Source organism: Leuciscus leuciscus (genome assembly GCF_965113295.1).
Source record: "Leuciscus leuciscus genome assembly, chromosome: 12".
Classification (NCBI taxonomy): Eukaryota; Metazoa; Chordata; class Actinopteri; order Cypriniformes; family Leuciscidae; genus Leuciscus; species Leuciscus leuciscus.
The window spans coordinates 20,844,916-20,864,375 of NC_138736.1; the positions used below are offsets into that span (position 1 = coordinate 20,844,916).

At 35.8% G+C, this 19,460-nt stretch overlaps 1 protein-coding gene and 1 long non-coding RNA gene across 3 annotated transcripts; one reads left to right on the plus strand and one right to left on the minus strand.

Moving 5' to 3' along the window:
* The first annotated feature begins 3,809 nt into the window (after nucleotides 1-3,809).
* Nucleotides 3,810-7,148, plus strand: LOC309511578. Of its 2 annotated transcripts, XR_014210690.1 has the most exons (4): nucleotides 3,810-4,070; nucleotides 4,173-4,266; nucleotides 4,397-4,575; nucleotides 5,560-7,148. It is a non-coding gene; the product is annotated as an uncharacterized lncRNA (long non-coding RNA). The 2 variants fall into 2 exon arrangements; XR_014210689.1 differs by having other exon boundaries at nucleotides 3,810-4,266.
* sf3a3 (splicing factor 3a, subunit 3) lies at nucleotides 7,073-19,402 on the minus strand. Its single transcript, XM_082186737.1, has 17 exons — nucleotides 19,202-19,402; nucleotides 19,002-19,049; nucleotides 18,822-18,874; nucleotides 18,622-18,727; nucleotides 18,455-18,527; nucleotides 14,236-14,327; nucleotides 14,062-14,144; nucleotides 12,872-13,010; nucleotides 12,335-12,403; nucleotides 12,115-12,182; nucleotides 11,835-11,942; nucleotides 11,632-11,701; nucleotides 9,412-9,576; nucleotides 9,139-9,249; nucleotides 8,752-8,842; nucleotides 7,766-7,821; nucleotides 7,073-7,523 (listed from the first exon to the last, which is right to left on the minus strand). Exons 1-17 carry the CDS (start codon nucleotides 19,295-19,297, stop codon nucleotides 7,446-7,448), a joined length of 1,506 nt encoding a protein of 501 aa, XP_082042863.1. The 5' UTR covers nucleotides 19,298-19,402; the 3' UTR covers nucleotides 7,073-7,445.
* Between the last annotated feature and the right edge of the window lie 58 nt (nucleotides 19,403-19,460).

The window sequence follows — 19,460 nt, forward strand, 5'->3', positions numbered from 1 at the left end:
AATTGGTTGTAATGGGAATTATAGTGGTCTCTGTGGGTCTCTACTGATATGTGTTGGGTTCTATTGGTGGGGGCATTAAATCCTAATGGAATATGTCCCAAACACACTACAAAAAAGAATTCTGTAGTGGTTTAAATAGTAAAAGCCAATGGTTCCTATTGGTATTTTAATAGAAACCATTAGAATTTCTGTGATGGTTTCCAACTTTTTTTTAAGCTGGTCTGATCTTCTGTCCTTGTCTAAAGAAATAATTACACACACACATCATGCTTAAAGGGTAACTAAACCCTAAACCAACTTTTTTTAGTTAATGGTCTGTAAGAATGGGGCTTTATTAGTGCTGTTCATTGATTCAAGTAATTTTTTTGACATTTGTGTTTAAAGTGTTTTAATTTTACAAAATATGGTGTAAAAACGTCTGAGTGCTGCCCTCTTCAGGTTGAACAGTGGCTACTGCAGTTGAATTTTCCTATTGGAAGTTGTGGTACCCTCTGACGTCAGAGAGTACCAGCTAACCACGCCCTTGCCTGCAGAGAGATATGTCACAGATGCACGCCCCCTCTCCACTGGGCTCTGCCTACTTTTCCAGCATTTTTCAAATATTGCCAGTGGGTGGAGTCAGGCTCTGACCAGGGGTTTAGTTACCCTTTAATGTTTTATTATCAAGGTGAACACATGAAATTCATCAGTATATGTAAAATTCACCTACATAAATGAGTTTCACAGCACTAACACTGTTTCAGCTTTGATCGCCTCGGTAAACACGTAAAAAAAAAAGGGGCGTTAATATATAAGCCTACTTGCATTTTATGGTTGTCAGCTTTGTTGCATTACATTTACTTCACCAGGAGATGGTGCTGCAATTTCTATCTGAATGAAGCTTCGAGTAATGAACCATTTTCGACACAATTGTATCAGAAAGCAATAATGCTTCGAAACGCTTCATTTGGCCATCACTAAATATAATGGTGGGTACCACAATGAAGAAAAGCTCGTCACCAGCAGGCTCAGAAAGCAGTTTCCTCACAGACAACTCAGATCGAATTCAAATTACCGATCGAAAAATATCTCATCCTACGCTCTTTTTATATAAATTCCCGCGTTACAAACTTATTTTCATCCGAGGCGAGCAACAAAAATATGGCGTCTTCGCGAACTTGCAACGCTAGTTGAAGGAGGAGGAGCATGTACGCACGTGCGTGACGTCATACGGGATTATAGTAAAACTATTTGAGTGCTCTGAAAAAAACTAATTAAAGCAACTGAGTGCTGTATACTTAAAATTTCACTTTCGTTCTAATTACACAGAAAATTAAAGGTGAATTAACTTTTCATCTTTTTTTGAGTAATTACAACCCATTTTATTTATCAAATGTGTACTGTTCGGTTTTACAGTAAGTTCACCACCATTCATTTCAGTTTATAAGCTGTCAGATGAGACCAAACATGGCATAGTTACATATTAGAACACACTAACAAATAAACAGTATGTAGTTGAAAGCATATGTCCTTTGAAGCAAATGGTACAAACGTGTCATTGAGGTGCAAACGACTCTGTCTGTCCCGACAGAACCATCCTGTGCCTGGAGGCACAACTATTGCTTCAACAGTCCTCAATCAGCATATTGATGAAATCCCTGCACTAGATCGGCATTAGCATACTGGGATGATGAAGGCCATTGTGCCATGTTTAATTCACATGTATACCTTTAAAAGTCTTTATGAAGTACTAGGGCAGTAAAGAATTCTGCCCATATTTGCTCAGCCCTACATTACCAATGATTTTGCATGACATTTACATGACTAGTTATTTTGATTTTCAGTGATTTTAAAATTGTTTTTACTCACAAGCAATTTCTACTCTGAGATTTTACAGTTAAAGCCCCAAGGACCAGATATGATGAATGATGAGCCAGAGTCAGAGGTTAAATCAATTGAACATTTTACTGTTTGCAGTTTCATCAGCAGAAGTCAGCTTCAACACTCACAAGGAGTTCGTAGGCCGCTCTGCATACATTAACAAAACCAGGTCACTAAGCTACGTCATTACTTCAAGTTGAATGATTCTGATTGGTTAAGAAATAGATAAACTTAGACAATCTCTACATATGGACTGATAGGCAGAAGCATATCTGCATTGATTATCTGGATGACATCAAGACCCAGTTTTAGGCACAAAGTGACCCTTCTAGGTCACAGAACTGTGTTTCTAGGCTCCAGCTTGTCGGGAAAACAAGTCATTCCATCTTCCCAGGGTTCAGTTGTTCACCTCACCAATACTGATCTGTAACAAAGAATACTTGTGCACACACACAGATACAAAACTACAAGGTTGAAGTAGGTTGAGCTCTGGCTCTAAACAGGAAACTTTCCCAAAACATAGCCTATATGAATAATATACTTTCATATATATATATATATATATATATATATATATATATATATATATATATATATATATATACATATACATAATACATATATAATATTCAACAATATTATTGATCTGCCTGCAGTGTATATGTGTGTATATAGCCTATATATAAATTAAATAAATGAATAACTTTTTTACAACAAAAATTAACCATCACTGAACATAAAGGTGACTTGACTTGATAACATGCTCCTTCTCTCAGTGAGAGGTTCAGACAATATTCATCATTATTCTCTAGTAGTGTTTGAAGATGAAAAGTAAAGTAAATGCTTAGGCTGAAGTGACCCCAGTGACCTAGGCTGTCTTGGTCAGCTAAATAAAGCTTGGTAAGAGTAAATATATGTTTTAACATGTGTGGTGTGCCTCTCTCAAAAATATTGAGAGAGAACATTCCATTAAACAGACATAATTATATTACTAAGTAAATCTCATAAGCTTGAAGAAGTCATTCAAATCATTTAATATGTAGAAGGATAAATATTGATTAATACCTTGATTATAAATCATTCATTAGTATATATATATACAGTATATATATGTGTGTTCATAAGTGTTCATATATATATATAAATATATATATATATATAAATATATATATATATATATATATATATATATATATATATATACACACACACACACAACTTTTTGAAGATTTCATGAAAATCCTAACTTAAATGATTGTAATTGATGAATGCCTTCATCGGATCTCTTTTTAAAGAAGACACTAGGTTGATTTTTTTTCTGAAGTGAAAGCAAACAAAAAAATGTATACAAAATATATATTTTACAAAATAATTTAGATTGTGACTCTGACTTGGATCCTATAAAATTTTGTTAACCAAAAATAGCTACCGGGTGACACATTCCACTGAGTTTTGCTACGTGTCAAGATTAGAAAAAGATTTGATCAGAAAATAGTGCAGTCATTTTTTTATATAAAACATGACACCGATCACTAGGGAAAGAGCCCATTTCAAAACGATTTTCTCAGGATGAAATAATATAGTGTTTAAGCTTTCAAATAATAGGCCTAATTTATGGTGATTGCTATGTGATAGGTGAAAAAGGCAATTAACAAAAAGTGCATCCAAGTGTCCTGCTAGTGGGACACTGACAGTTAACGGTTAACAATAAAATAATAAAATGTATTGGTTAAAATCAATTACATGCATTTAGAAAATAGATAAGGTGACTTTTTAATGCTGACTTTAATATGCATTCAGTTCTTTATCTGGCTCACAGCAACTTCGTATTCTCTCTCGCTATAGTTTCTAGATGATACTGACACCTGGTGGACATAGTATGAGTTTGCAGACACACTCAAACAGTGTCTCTCAAACAGAACCAGGAAAAAGAAACAGAAACTAATCTGTTGTGGAGTTGTTGTATGTGTGTTTTTATTGGTGTACATGCAGTGAAATGGGTGAAGCCAGTGTTTCAGTGGAGCAGTTCAGTTCCAGTGTGTCTAGATTTAGTGAAAGATCCACTGGTCATTCCTTGTGGACACGTTACATATGTATGAGCTGTATTACAGACTGCTGGGATCAAGAGGATCAGAAGAGAGTCCTATCTGAAATCTTTCTGCCAAACTCATTTTGAGCATCAAGAGTTTAGCTCAGGAGAACGACACAAAGTGACTTGCATTAACATTTTTAAATGAAACAAGCAACTTTTTAAATTACGATTTTGTGAAAGTTTTACGTAATTTTTTTTTTTTTTTTTTTTCTCTCTACAGAAACACTTGAAGGAGACACAGGAAAATCCAACAGAGAATCCAGCAGAGACAGAAAGATCTTCAGCAGCTGAGAGAGGCTGTGGATTCTCATGAGGTGAGTTTGGAGAAAAAGATAAGTTTGAGAATTCAATTTGGAGTCTCTTCCAGTGCTGGAGCTCTTTCAGTATCACTGAATCCCACCGTGGCTCACAGACTGTGTGATTCTGATGTGTGTCCTATAACAGCGCTCTGCACAGTGAGAGGATCTTTACTGAACTGATCTGCTCCATTGAGAGAAGCCACTCTGAGGTGACACAGCGGATCAGAGATCAGGAAAAGACTGCAGCAGGAGATTGATGATCTGAAGAGAAGAAACACTGAGCTGGAGCAGCTTTCACATCTCGATCACATCTATTTCCTCCAGGTAAAAGCTGGAATACATTACATACTGTTATAATCTGAATTTATTTTGAAACAAGGTATCATACACTTGCAGACTTCCTAAAAGCTTAAAGAAAAAAAGTACTAAATGACTGAGGATCACACACTAACAGACTTGTTGTTCCGAACCAAGTTGTTAAGAAAAAACATGACAAATGAAAACAAGTCATTCTGCCGATATAAATGTTGCCAGGAATGTTGTCTGCCCTTACAAAAAAGTTCATTTTATTAAGTACACTTAAGTAAAGTTCAAATATGTTTTTAAGTAGGCCTATACTTATGTAGTAAGTATACTAATATCAATGTACTAGTAGTATACTTGTAAGTGTAATTGATAATACTTTATTTTTCCCTCTTGAGGGAAATTAGTTTGAGCAATACAGATAAGCTGCATAACAAGACTGCATCAGAAACAATTACATACTTGTGTCCTTTACACTAGTTTAACAATCATGTGGCCAAAAATTTATTCATACTTTAATACAGCATGATAAAAAGCCATAAAAAAAAATCCAGTAGATTCCTGAAAAATGCTACTTAATTTCTGTCTAGTCTGTCTATATATCTATATGTTTCTGTGTTTGTGTGTGGATTACAGGCCTATATGTGAATCTGCTTGTATTTGTGTTTATGTAAAATAATTAAATGCATATCCAAATAGAATGAAAAAAAAGCACTTTTTTCTTCAAACTATAGACAAAGAGCTTTCGCAGTTCAGCAACACAAAACATAATTTGGGTTCTGCCTGTATTTTTAAAGAATGTTTAGGTAGAAACAAAACTATGCAGAAAGGGGTAATCTAGAAATGGTCAATGGAACATTCCAGACTCCAACTTTCAAAGACTCCATATTAGAATAATGTTGACATATCAAGTGAATATTATGCCAGAGCGCTGGTAGATCAAGCCAATCTTTAGAAATAAATAAAATGTTATAACTGCTGATTCCAATGTTTTTTCTCCATCAGAATCCCATCAACTCACTCTGAATCCAAACACAGTGCACAAAAACCTGTCTATCTGAAGGGAACAGAGTGGTGACTTTCACTTGCACGCTCCAGCAGTATCCCGATCATCCAGACAGATGTTTTCAGGTGTTGTGTAAAGAGTGTGTACAGACACTGTTACTGGGAGGTTGAGTGGAGTGATATCAGTGTCATGAGAGGATCAAGAAAGGGAATTGAAGGAGTGTGTATTTGGATTTAATGATAATTCCTGTTGTTTGTATTGCTCTTCCTCCAGTTTCTCATTCTGACACAATAACAAACAGACTGAACTCCCTGTACCCTCCAGATCCTGTAGGAGTGTATGTTGATCACAGTGCAGAAACTCTGTCCTTCTACAGCATCTCTGACACAATGCGTCCAGACCACATTCATTCAATCTCTGTATCCTGGGTTTGTCATTAATCATTAGCAAAACTTAATGTAGCTTATATTTTGTATGTAGATTATAGAAAGTTTGCATATTGTACTGTTACATGCAAAATCTGAGCTGTATGATAAATCAGAACATATTTACATTTATTATACGTTTATTAACAGTAAGATGTTATGGGGTCTTCTATTTTCTAATTATTGAAACAAAACTTCAGTCACTGACAATTACATGTATTATGCTCTGTATTAACAGTAAATAATTTTTATATTGGATTAGACAAAGACATATTGTCTTTATATTGGATAGACAAAGAGCTTTCGCAGTTCAGCAACACAAAACATAATTTGGGTTCTGCCTGTATTTTTAAAGAATGTTTAGGTAGAAAAAAAACTATGCAGAAAGGGGTCATCTAGAAATGGAACATCCCAGACTCCAACTTTCAAAGACTCCAACTTTTTAATTTAATAATGATTGTAAAATTTCTAAGCTACTCTTTGGCTGTGGATCTCATTCTATAATCAAGAGTCCCAGTTGAGTCCCAAACACAAAGTATGACAAAGATACATCAAACAATACTGGCAAAAAGAAAATGCTCTTAGATGCAGAAGGGGTTTGTACATTTATAGAATCTTTTGGGCAGGGATTTGACAAGATACCATTGTTCGAAGGAGATCACTTGATACAGATGTGCTATCATTACACACATACAGGACCTTTGATGGGGTGAAATGATCTTTGGAACATTATGTAAATCTGCATAGGAAGTATTTTGTTCATCTAAAACAGGGTTCCTCAAATCTTGCCCTGGAGAGCCAATGCCCTGCAGAGTTTTGCTCTAACCCTGATCAAACAAACTTGAGCACTATAAGATCACAGGAAGGTGAGTTTGTTTAGGGTTTGAGCTAAACTCTGCAGGGCAGTGGCCCTCCAGGACCGGATTTGAGGAACCCTGATCTAAAAGATGATCCAGAAAAATGAGATGCGCCTGAGCTAACTTCAAGTGTCTAAATACTTGCCAATGTGATATCTGATTTTTGCTTTGTTATGTGGTATGGGGGATTGATGCAACAATGTAGAAAGAAATGTAGAAGAAAAAAAAAGTAAGGGGGGTATGAATTCTTTAATATATTGACAGATGCCTATTGAATAAAAATGCCTATTGAATAAAAATGGAGTAAAGCCACCTTACTATTTTGAGTCTTAATAAAGTCATGAATTTTTACAGAACATACTAAAAAATTTATTGAATAATGAAAAGTATGTCTCATGTTTAAGACACCAAATGAGAAAATAGTGAATAATCAAAAAGTTATACAAATGTACAAACTTATTTAAAAAAAAGTCAAGTCACATTTCTAACAAACTGGAAAAGACAATAAGAATAAACTCGCCATTACTTAAAGAAACATTTGTGTTTCAATATTTACATAGTATTTCGTATGTTCAGAGATCTTGTTTGTGTTGCAATAGGGCCCTACAGCAGCCCCTGTCGTTTCAGATCCTCATAAGTCTTCTTGTTGACCACATTTCCGCTGGAGTCTTCATATTCCTCCTGCAAGGCAATAAACAAATCATTAATTTATCCAAAACTGCAGTCATTTGAAAACTTCACAAATCTTTCAACCTCCAAAAAATTTTACAATTAAAAAAAAAAAAAAAAAAAAAAAAAAAAAAAAAATCACACAGCAAAAGCAGAATGTAGCTTAAAACCTGATGCTTGAGCCAGAGCAGAACTGTACAGGTAAAAGTGGCTCCAATGATCATAACGTCTGATTGTACTTCAGAACAACTCACCTCTGTGTCGGGCTGCCATCGCTCCAGTGCTTTCTGTGACTTCAGCTTTGACCAGACTATTTCAGAAAAAAAAAAGTACAAGGTTCCTTGTGTCAACCCTATCGCCATCATATTTTTCCTTCATTAAAATGTGTACTTCATAAAAGAGAGCCTCCTTCAAACTTTTTTTTTTTTTTTACAATAGCTAGGACCAGTTTGAGTAACTTGTGAGCACAACAGCAGGCTTTGTGAGCTAAACTATGGATCATTTATCAGTGCTTTTGCACAAAAGGTATTCAATGAACTACTGCTTTCAAATTACATACATTTTATTCTAACTTAGACAACCACCACCAAAACTCTGTACCTACAAGCCAATTTGAATGTTTAAATACACTTCAAACCGGTTCAACTAAAGTAAACATAATACAATAGAATTCAGCAAATTGCTAAATTTCTACAGTAATACAAAAGGGGAAACTTTTTACAAATAATTTTGTACTGTAATGTAAACTTTGACCAAGTAACATACGGCAGTGAATTATAAAGAGTAGACAGCTGTCATTCTTGTTTTGTAAAGAAATTTGACAAAAGAAAACATTGTATAATGCTGCCCACTGTAAGTGTTTTTTAGGTCTGTGTTTTATGAGTGACAAAGTGTTTTTACTGGGTGAAACCTTTGCCAGTGTTATGGAAAAATGTGTTGATTTGAGACCTGTATGGAGTGTTTTAGTAGTTTTAGTGAGTTTTGAATGTGAAATGAACTGCGGTGCCAAGTTTAAAGTTGGTAGGAGAACTGTCTGAAGAGTTTTGAAAAAATGACTTGAGAAATGTATCCTAGTGATTGTAAAAAAAAAAATTTTTTAAAACCTGTACAGTTGTCACCTATGTTAGCAGTTACACCTTAACACAGCTGGAGATAGAAATATGCTTTTTTATCATTATTAACACTACAACATATTGTACACTCCATTAAGAACAGATCTTTTAAGAATTAGTGTACTCACGGGATACTGCATCCTCAATCTGGGTGACATTGGCAAAGTGGGCTGTATTAGGAATACCCAAACAGCGCATGCCATGTGCATGACGCCATTCCTGAAATGGAGAAAACAGATTTCACTTTGCTATCATTCACAAACTTAGTCTCATACTATTATTATTACTACAATTATTACACAAGATCGTCTGCATTCTCTATCTTATATCTATCTTTTATCAAATTATAATAGCACATATTCTCTCCCTCATATTGTAAAAGTACAGTTACATTATTTGTTCATTTACGACTTTACGTTTATATAGTTTTCTATGTAGTCATAGAAATCACTAACTAAAATGAGATCCTGCTCTATAAATCCACTGGTATAGAGCAATTTTTCTTGGAAACTTACTGCAAAGTGTCTTTGGAAGGCTTTGGGTCCTCTGTACGTGTAATTCCCACAGATCTCACAGTTGTAATTGATGTTCAAACCGTGCAGCTTGTACAGCCAGTATGGAATTGGCTGAAGAGAGCAGACAAAAGGCAAGGTTAAGGCCCAGCCTTAATGATCACTACAGTCTCATTACCTTTTGGACAGACTTGGAATCAATTAATCATCTCAATATCTAATTTGAATGAACTTTCCTTTAGCCAAACCTTACCACTACAACAAAACCAAGCATACCTTTCCATCCCAGCCGAGTGGCAGGTTTTTGGGGTTGTATATGATCTCATTATCTTCATCTTCACTCTCACTTTCACTGGGCTGCTCTTCATCCTCCTCATCTCGCTCCTCTCCTGTGCGCGCCTGCTTCCTCTGAACATTCTCATGGGTCAGCTGCCTTTGTTCCTACAACAAAATACATGAGTTTCGAGTTATCACTCCAGAGAATTCCCAGCAACGTCCATAATAGATTTCACCTTGCCAAAACCAAGCGGTAACCAGAGCAGAACACTAGCATATGCATACTGAAGTTAATAAAAAATAATAATAAAAAAGATCTGCATTAAGTACTGTATCCCACAATTCATTGTACTTGCATCTTCCATTTCCAATGTGACAAATAAACAGAAATCATTAACATTTATAACTAAAAATGTCTGACAACAATTTTCTTTTTTAGAGATGATGCCTAATGCCAAATTAAAGACACACATATAGTTTTACATACATACGTGTGTGTATAATATCTATATCTATATCAGAGCATGAGCGGACTGCTAATATTTCGGAGAGCACTTTTCTGAAGATGCCGCTCACTCAACCCAGAATGCCCTTTGTGATTTGCTGGTTCGAGAATCTGTGAAATAACCCATAGATCTAAGGTTATGGAGTTCAAATATTGTTTTAATAAAGTTGTTTATTTATACCACCTTATACAACATAGGCTATTGCATAAAGCCACAAATATCTTTACTATCTATTGACATACTGTAATTTATTAGACATTATATAGACATTTATTCTAGAAATTCATTAAAAACAGAAAGACGTATTGTTTTGGCCTTACTCAAAGGCCGTGGAAACATGGCAGTGGGTTTGTTTGTTACACACTTCAATCCATTCCACACCCGACCGTTCTTCTTGGTTTACTTATTTATTAAATACAGGAAATTGATTGAAATTAAGATACGATTTATACAAAATGAAATTCACTTGAAAGAAAAGTTTTCTAAAAAACAACACTTAATGAAGCAGTCAAAATCATGTCTGACCCACTCCATATCTCCCGACATATTGCACATCTTTTGATGTAGCCTATCTTACTCAGGCTGTTTTTAAATTTCATTTATGTTGATTATGAAAAGTGAATATTATAATATTTAAACATAAATATGAAACTAAATAAGTTTTCTTTAATGGCTACAACACGTATAGCACAGTACAGAGAAACAGTCGTTTTACCGATGAGCGATATAAGAGTGGAGCGTTCGCCTGGGCCATGAGCGATTTAGTGGAGCTGCGCTGGCATAAATGAAAGTACAAATCGGTGTTGCAGAGTATATGAAACGGTGTCACCAGTTGGCGATAAAAATAAGTATGAATTCTTACAATGCAAAAATTGTGAGAACATGAAAAAACATGAACGATGCTCGGGACAGTTGACAGGGCAGTGTTGCATCCCAATTTAAATATTCAAGCTCAAGAAGACATGAAAGGGAAATCAATTCGTTACTCGCTGTGTGGGAAGTTTTCGGTGTGCTAACATTCTAAGCAGGCGCCTAGAAATCCACGTCTCAGACAGTGTACAAATATTGAAATGAGCTCTCTTTCACATCTTCTTATGCTTGAACAGACATATTCAAATAAAATTGGCAAGTATCCTTGTAAACAGTCAGCTATATCTTAACTGAACATAACCAGTTGAGAAATAAAACGCTTGTGTACTGCTACACAAGCGTTTTATTTCTCAACTGGTTACGTTCAGTTGAATCCGGGAATTAGCAGCCTAAAGTTCTTACTGCTGTCTGTTTTTACTGTTAATCAAACAACAAAAGACAAAGAACAATCACTAATTGCTCTTGACTGACTTTAATAAGGATTAATCTATGTTTTGTGGCTGATAAAAAATATATTTATGAATAACTGAATTACTTTTGCAACTTTAATAAGGATTAATCTATGTTTTGTGGCTGGTAAAAAAAAAATATTTATGGCCTGAGTCACGTGGCCATTGGCAGGTGTGGCAAAAAGATTTTAGGCCCTGTAAATATATATGCAAGTATATTTATATATAGATAATATACTGTGTATTTTAATATGCATTATAAGCACACTAGCGTTCCATTTTCAAGCAATCCATTTGTTCTTTTGCAAATTAAATATTGCTAAATTGTAGTACATGTGAAATTAGAGGAGACTAAACAAAAAACTACTCAAATGAAAGCAGGAATATTTATTTACCCCCAAGATCTCCACATATTCATAAATCTGAGCTTCAAGAAAACCAATTTCCTTGTTGCGCTCCGAGTCTCTGCAGAAATAAAACAAAAAATCAAAGTTACATTTAACGGGCAAATAATATATACAAAGTAGGGCTGAATCCAAGTAAGAACACAAATATTTTATAAATAAGTCCCTTGTTTAATGAACAGAGATGGGCTTACTTTTTTGGTCCCTTGGCTTTTGGGTTTTTGGCAAACAGTGAGGGGTCTAATGACTCCAGAGATTTGCCCTTAGTGCTGAACAGACGCTGTGCCCTCTCTTCTAGTGTACTACAAAGAAAACATACAAAATAAATAAATCACACACTCTCTACCAGACATTACATTCAGACTCAAGAATCAGGGACTGTCAGCCCTATGAATCTTTTATTTAAATCCAGTTAAAAGTGAAACTAGAATTAAATAGAGTGCTACGTGAGCAGGACTTTGTCTCTCTACTCACCCTCCACATTTGAGGCCTAAAGCCATGAGAGCAGACTTCAATCTGTCCAGACCCAGAGACGCCAGCTCCTACAAGAATAAAACAACAGTTCTGATATTTCAATAGAATTATTGTGTGTGTGAGACAACATAAATGAAAACATTATTAACTAGAAAACAGGAGGGAAACGAAGTAAAAAAATAATGTGATGTTTATAACAGACAAGACTAGAGAAACTGACCTCCCAGGAAGAGAAAGCAGAAAGATCCAGATGGGCTCCTGCGTGGGTCAGAGCACTACTCGTCTCTTTCTGCAACATACACATTAACAGAAAAACATCCTAATTAGTTCCCTATGCACTCATTTAATAAAGGACAGCAGAACTACTTTCCTTAAATTCATAATGAGGCACCTGCCGCTGCATAAACTGGTCATTTACCCCAGGATTAGGGCGGTATATGGTATGAAGATATGGAATATGCCACATGACAGTAGTAATACAGTTGTGGTATAACCATAGCTTTATACACCTCCACAACAACAAAGCAGAAAAATAAAGACTATTCAGAAAAGTACTGTTGTAGATGATAGGCATCTCACTATCAATACAATACTTCTTTGATAACTTCCAATGGAACATCAAATGTTATCATTTCAGCAGTGATGAATATTAACTTCAATAAATGGCAACTTATGTTTGGAAAACATGCAGACACTGCTGAAACACATGTAATAAGATCTGTAGAGCTCATTACTGTTGTCACTTAAACAAACCCACCGGCCAGCCTGGGAACATTCCATTATCCCACTTCTTCTCAAACTCGACCAAGATCTTTCCATAGAGGTCATTCTGATCCAGGAGAGGCTTGACACGATCCGTGTATTCCTGCAGGTACTCCAACAACATCTCCAGATACCTGCAAGAGCAGAGACATCTCACTGCTTTTGAAACAGCACCAACATCTACGGTAACATCCTAAGCTGTAAAATTATATAAACAAATACATGTTTTTGACAAAAACCAGTTTTATTAAATGATAAACCTCACATTTCAGCCTTATAAACGATCATATATAAAATAGAACATGTTTTTAATACTTTAACTATGAGGGAGAAACAAAAAACTAAACTTGGTTAAGATATTTATATTTATCTGGACATCACTTTTGGCCACTACTGTAAATAATAATGTATATTTGGTCAGAACAAAAATTGCAAATCGACTGATGAAAATACAAATTCACTCTCTGAGAGTAGGTGGCACTTATGGAAAACCAAAAATGCATTCATATAACCCCAAAAACCTATGAATATAATAAAAATAAAAATAAAGTATTAGTATTAAAACAATTTTTTTAAACTCACCCCCATAAGTATACACACAAAAAAAAAAACATCACTAAATAAACACTTAAAATCACTAAACTGATGATAAGATAAATAACTAGAGAACTGGCTGCCTAAAATCAGTTTGAAAATACTACCTCATGAAATACACTGATATTTCATCGGTGATTGGTCAATCGTGGAAATCTATTCTGATTGGTTGATAACTTCTGGCAAGGTTAGAGAGAGTCTATATGCATGCCACCCCTCAGCGGCTGCCGATATTGCCTATGACAGGATCCAACACTGTCGGCTGGAACACGCAAATCATTATCACATTCTAAAATTCTACAATGACTAATCACCCAGACCCTGACAGGCAACCTGCGAGAAGTGGCGGTATGCAAGAAAAGGTGAAGGTATGCTAAAGATTAAAATATAGAAGTGCGAGAACCAGGGATAAGCATTTACTGAGTCTCTCTGAGACACCACCGTTATCATGAGCTCAGCTGCACGTGTAAATGAACACAGTGCCGTGTTTCATTCTGAAATATTTTGATAATCTCTTAACTTAACGAAAATTTTTTTCGATCAGTTGTTTAGTCCTGTTTATGGTATTTTAAATGACCAGCTTTCACCTACTTCTTATACTCAGCATTCTTCCTATCTTTAGAGATGTCAAAGAGCTGATCGAATGTTGACAGATAAGTGACATACTCCAGTTTCTAGAAAAGATCAATAGACAAAGGCATTAGAATCTTTTATTCAATTATTTGAAGGCAGGCAATTCAAATAAGCCAGTAAATAAAACAGTACCTCTACTCCTTTAAGATTAGTGTACTTTAAGTAGCAGTCATGGAGATCCAGGTAACGCCCATAACCTTCTTCATCAGTGAACTCCACCAGATCTGTGATCAGCAAGAAGACTGTTAAGACCCGTTTACACCAAGAACAGTAACTATAACTAGTGGTTAGGGCTGGGATAAACGATTATTTTTTCGATGCATCGATTAATCTAACGATTCATTTTTCCAGTCCGATTCGATTTCGATTCGATTATCTCCCCATTAAAGGCACAATATGTAATTTTTTTGCTTTAAAAATAGCAAAAATCACTATATCTATGTTATATATATTTTTTAGTTGTGTACTTACATTATCCCGACTGTTTCCAACAACTTTCAAACCAGGAGAAATTTTAATTCAATTCGAAGACACGGCACATTTCTTTATTTCCGTTTTGTCGCAGTCAATGGCGTCATATCCGCGTTGTCCCTGGTTTCTGCTTGTACTGCCATGGTAACCAGAGCTATGAACCAGAGCCCTCTGATAGTAACCAAGACGACAGACGTGGACCACTGTAGTTCGCAATGTCGATCTGCACGCTGTTGTTATTTCGTTCAAACATTATGGACCATGGCAAGCAGACTTTGGATAAAAAAGGAGAACTAAACTGAGAATCAATATCACCGCGGTGGTTTCGAGATGCAGAGAGCTCCCATAGACAATAACGTTATATAAACGAGAGCTCCACGTCCGAGACTTCAACCGCTCCTACATGTACTTTATTAAACAGGTGAGCACATTTACATAAAACTAATCAATGTTATATAGTTCAACAATGATAAAATGTCAGAATATGATCTGTATGTTATTCTAATGTTGATCTGTTAGCTTACTGCTAGTCTCATACAGATGAACTAACACATACATTTCAACACATTCAAATGCAGTTTAGTGTGATAGTGTAATGGTAGACCAAGTGAAACAGCGCTGCGTTACCTCACAAGTTTAATTTGTCTAATAAACTGACCTGTGAGTTGTAATTCTGCACTCGTGTAGTTCGGTAGAATGAAATGTCCATATTCCTTTTATATCTGCGGGACTCGCGTCGCGTGTGGAGCTGATAGCTGTCTCTTAGCAACCCCGAACTGCTTCATATCAGTCATGATAAAAGCATCGATGTATTCAGTCATCCATAAACATTATTAGATCGGTCGGCTTGACGTTGACGACAAGATCCATAATTCTTAGCAAATGTTGCGTCATCAAACTACGCCTTTGTTATTGTAAATATGTTAGCGACCCCTAGTGGAGAAAAAATTCCATAGTGTACGTTTAATTGACTAATAGCAATTTACATATCTGAATGAAAAAAAACATGAATTTCTTAACATTGCAATATATGTTTATTGCTCTTAAAATTCCAAAATAAAAGACTACACAAGTGCAAAGTAATGCATTCTTAGTCAGAGTAGCATTCAATAAAACCTTGAAGCCTTAAACACATAGGCCGAGCTTACTGAAAAAAAGTGCATCTTGTAATTCTTCTTTCAGATGAAAATAACAACTTTATGTCTAGCATTCAATAAAAAAATTAAAAGGTCACCCAAAATACTTTTGTTAGAGCAATTGAAAGAATACAGTAACCAATGTAAACTTGAGGGCTTTAAGCTAACAGAGAGAGTGATTTTCCAACAAAAAATAAATAAAAAGTAACAGCGACAGTGGGAGCCAGCAGCCTGTCATGGCGTCCTTCCGGAACCGACAGAATTGAACATTTGTTGAAAACACATAGTCCTAGCTTACTGAAAAAAGTGCATCTTTTAATTCTTCATTCACATAAAAACAACAACGTATAGTAATACACTCTGCCACTCACCTTTTTCTTAAAAAAAAAAAAAACTAATGTAGTTAACTAGAATTTAATAAATGGAACATTATTGTAAAGTGTTACCGATTTGTTATACACCGATTCAGACGTCTCGTGAGTTCAGTGTTGGACAGATCAGTTGTTTTAACCATTCATTAAAGTGAATCGGTTCAAATGAGTCATTAGTTCGCGAATCGGACGTGTAATTAGTGGACGTGTAACGTTAGCCTACGGCAAGCGTTGTGTGATTATCCCGGCAGTTTATTTTTTAACACAATTCACACTCCGCGGTAATTCAGGAGAAAAAAAATCTCAGAATGCTCCATGTGAAACTTTGGTCTTCCGCCCGTTTTCTATCGTGTCTAATGATTTTGATTAATATGCACGAGGGAGAGAGAGCAAGACAGCGCTCGTGTTGTTTGAAGACAGTGACTGCGCGCGCGCAGCCGGGGCTCTCTCTCGTACTTAGCGCCCTGTAAAGTGCAGCAGTCATTCTATTCTACATCACTCACCGATCAAATAAGGCTTTGGCGGCCGCCAAAAAAAATTCAATGCAGGAAAACCCCTGGATTGGTTATATAACGTTGGACAGAATGATGGTCCGGCCATCGCGTATCAGCGCACATAAGGTACACAACACTGTGAAGTAATTTGCAAACATTTTTTTAGAGAAATGAAAACAGGTCGCATCACAACCATTATTTGCACTCCACAAATGCTCCCAAATATATTTTTAGGTTACACAGATTAAATTTCAAAAGCATATGCGCAATTTCGAGCCTTGCAAGAAGTACTCTCAGTCACTCTCAGAGGAACGAGTTTGTGCCGCCTTGCACTTCTTAAAGTCTGAGGAGCCACTCGTGTTGCTACTACTCTCCGGCGCCGCCATCTTTGTTTTGGGTCTGACGAATCGACGCGCATATTTTGTGTCGAAGTATTTTTTGCGTCGACGTCATCGATGCATTGTCCCAGCCCTACTAGTGGTTGACCGATATATCGCCAAGGCCAATATATCGGCCGATAAGTTTTTCTTATTGGCCGATGTGTTGGAAGCAGGACTTTTATTTTGACGGGTGGCGCTGAGAACACCAGCGCCTTGAGAAGAGAACGGCAGCGCCTGCTCACACAGCGCTCACTCACATTCTCCGTCTTCATTAGTTTACGATCTCTGTCAGTCATATCTAATACTTTGTTAGACAGAACTGGTAAACAAAGAAAGTAAATGGTATGCGAAAAAGTAAAGTGTTGCTTTTATATTATTTGTTACAGAAAAGGCAAACAATCAGGCTAAAATACTTTCTCATTTACTGTCAACATTCAGCAAATGCGCATCTACATCATTTAAACAAATCTTTGAATATCTAATAAACATTTCATTTCACAAACATTGCAGATTTAATGGAATCCAGCTGTGATATCTTGTGAAGTGTGCATTTGTAGCCTGATAAACGCGTTACTGCGAGTGACGGTCAGTCCGTGCGAAGTGAGTGAATGCGAACAGAAGATCAGCTTCAGGACACGCGATCGAAAAACTTTAAATCCTTCATTTTAAAATATGCTGTGCTATATCCAGTTGCCCACTGTGTCATATTCATATCGTTTTCACTGTGTGCTGTATGTAAAATTAGCGTCACCTTGTCTTTATTTGAAAAAATATGATTAACAGTGCGCACAATATTACCAGATTACTGAGTGAAATGTTACAGTGTTTACTTCCTTTTTATTCACATATTCATATATTTTTAAACAATTACTTTATTTGTGAAAAATACTGTAATAGGATTGCAGATTCAAGAAGTTGCCATCTAAAGTATAAGCATGTTTATTTTAAAGATTTGTTTTCTAATTTATTTAAAATGTATAAAATATTGATTAAAATAAATATAAAGTATATAATAAAAATATCGGCTTTATATCTGCCATCCTGCTCTCTAAGATATCGGCATCGGCCATCAAAAAAACAATATCGGTCGACCACTAACTATAACTACATTAGTGTCCACACCAAAGGATATAATTTTCTGTTTATTTTAAGGGAGCGCTGCAGTTATGTCGTCTTCCACTTTAAATGCCCAAGCTCTTTAATGTCGGGTGGATTTTTATTGGCTGTCAATGTTTTATAATTTATCAACCAAAAAAAAAGTTCTGAAAGTGATTCCATCTTTCTCATTCCTTTGTGTTGTTATTGTTGCAACTGTGGTGTGGGACTTCTCTTTAATGTTTAGACCCTACAAACTAAATCAAACTACAAAAAAATTATAATACTTATATAATATTTAGGGTTAATTCCTAATCACTGTAGATATTATAATGTTCTATAACATGCAATCACATAAGTGATGATTGCCTTAGCAAACACCACTTACAGTACTCAAGACTTACTTTGTGCCTCCTCACTAGGGTTGTCTTTGGCTTTCATAAGCTCTTCAAACTCCACTGACATGGGCACACAGATCTGGAAATGACAAAAACAAGTAGAGTGTATATTTTGCAAAATCATGCAATTCAGAACAGGGTGAGAGAGTGAAAGACAGCAAATTCAGGTCTACCTCATTAGGGTGTTTTCTGTGGAATTCCTTGATCTGTTTGAGTCGGTTGTAGAATTCAGCAAACTCATTTGGACCTGATATTGCATTTAGCTCATCCTTCCTCATTCTGAAGAACAGACACACAACACAGCCATGTGATCAAAGAAAATAAGGCAAGATATATTTCTGAACAGATGAAAATGTCCTCGAAAATGTTTTACCCATCTTTGTCTTCATACAAGTCTCTGAGGTTTGCGCTCACTTCCATGTACCTCTGCGTGTATTAAATAACACAAACATATCAGGTATATGACTTTAAAATGTTTCAATGACTGTGACATTGAGAATTATTTGTAGGAAACCAAAGAATGTAATGGCACAAAAGAACAGATTAATCTTACATCCAGCATAGCTCTCACTCGATGATCAGAGTTGATCTGGTCTCTCAGCTGTTGAACAGAAAAAGGAACATTTATCCAGTGACTTCAACCAATCAGATACCATGGTAGTATTGTTTAAAAAATAAAACGGTACAGTAGTAAAAGCAGACTGTTTCATGCATTAGCATAATTTAAACTCATTCACAGATCTGTAAGATTACCGTGTTTTTTTTCGTCAGCATCTCCTTCGTTTTTGCGTCCATAAGTCTCTCTTTCTCCTCATGGTATCGACGCTGTTGCTCTAAAATCGTTTCCATTGTGATTTATTAAATTCAAAGTACCTGGTTTATTCAATTGTTGTTTAGTTTAGCCTGCGTACGCGCGTGCAACGTACAAAAGGAAATCGATCCCGAGCTTATTTCAGTCGGCCGGAAACATGAATGAGAGAATAAAGGTTCCGACATCACACCAACACTGAAT

What these genes read in the sequence shown, in the direction of transcription:
- sf3a3 (XM_082186737.1), bottom strand. Translation starts at nt 19,297, where the DNA reads ATGGAAACGATTTTAGAGCAACAGCGTCGATACCATGAGGAGAAAGAG. An exon ending in CTAATCTTAAAGGAGTAGAG is followed by an intron (nt 14,145 to 14,235) that starts GTACTGTTTTAT and finishes GATCTTTTCTAG; the next exon opens with AAACTGGAGTATGTCACTTA. An exon ending in TTAGGCCTCAAATGTGGAGG is followed by an intron (nt 11,943 to 12,114) that starts GTGAGTAGAGAG and finishes TTTTCTTTGTAG; the next exon opens with TACACTAGAAGAGAGGGCAC.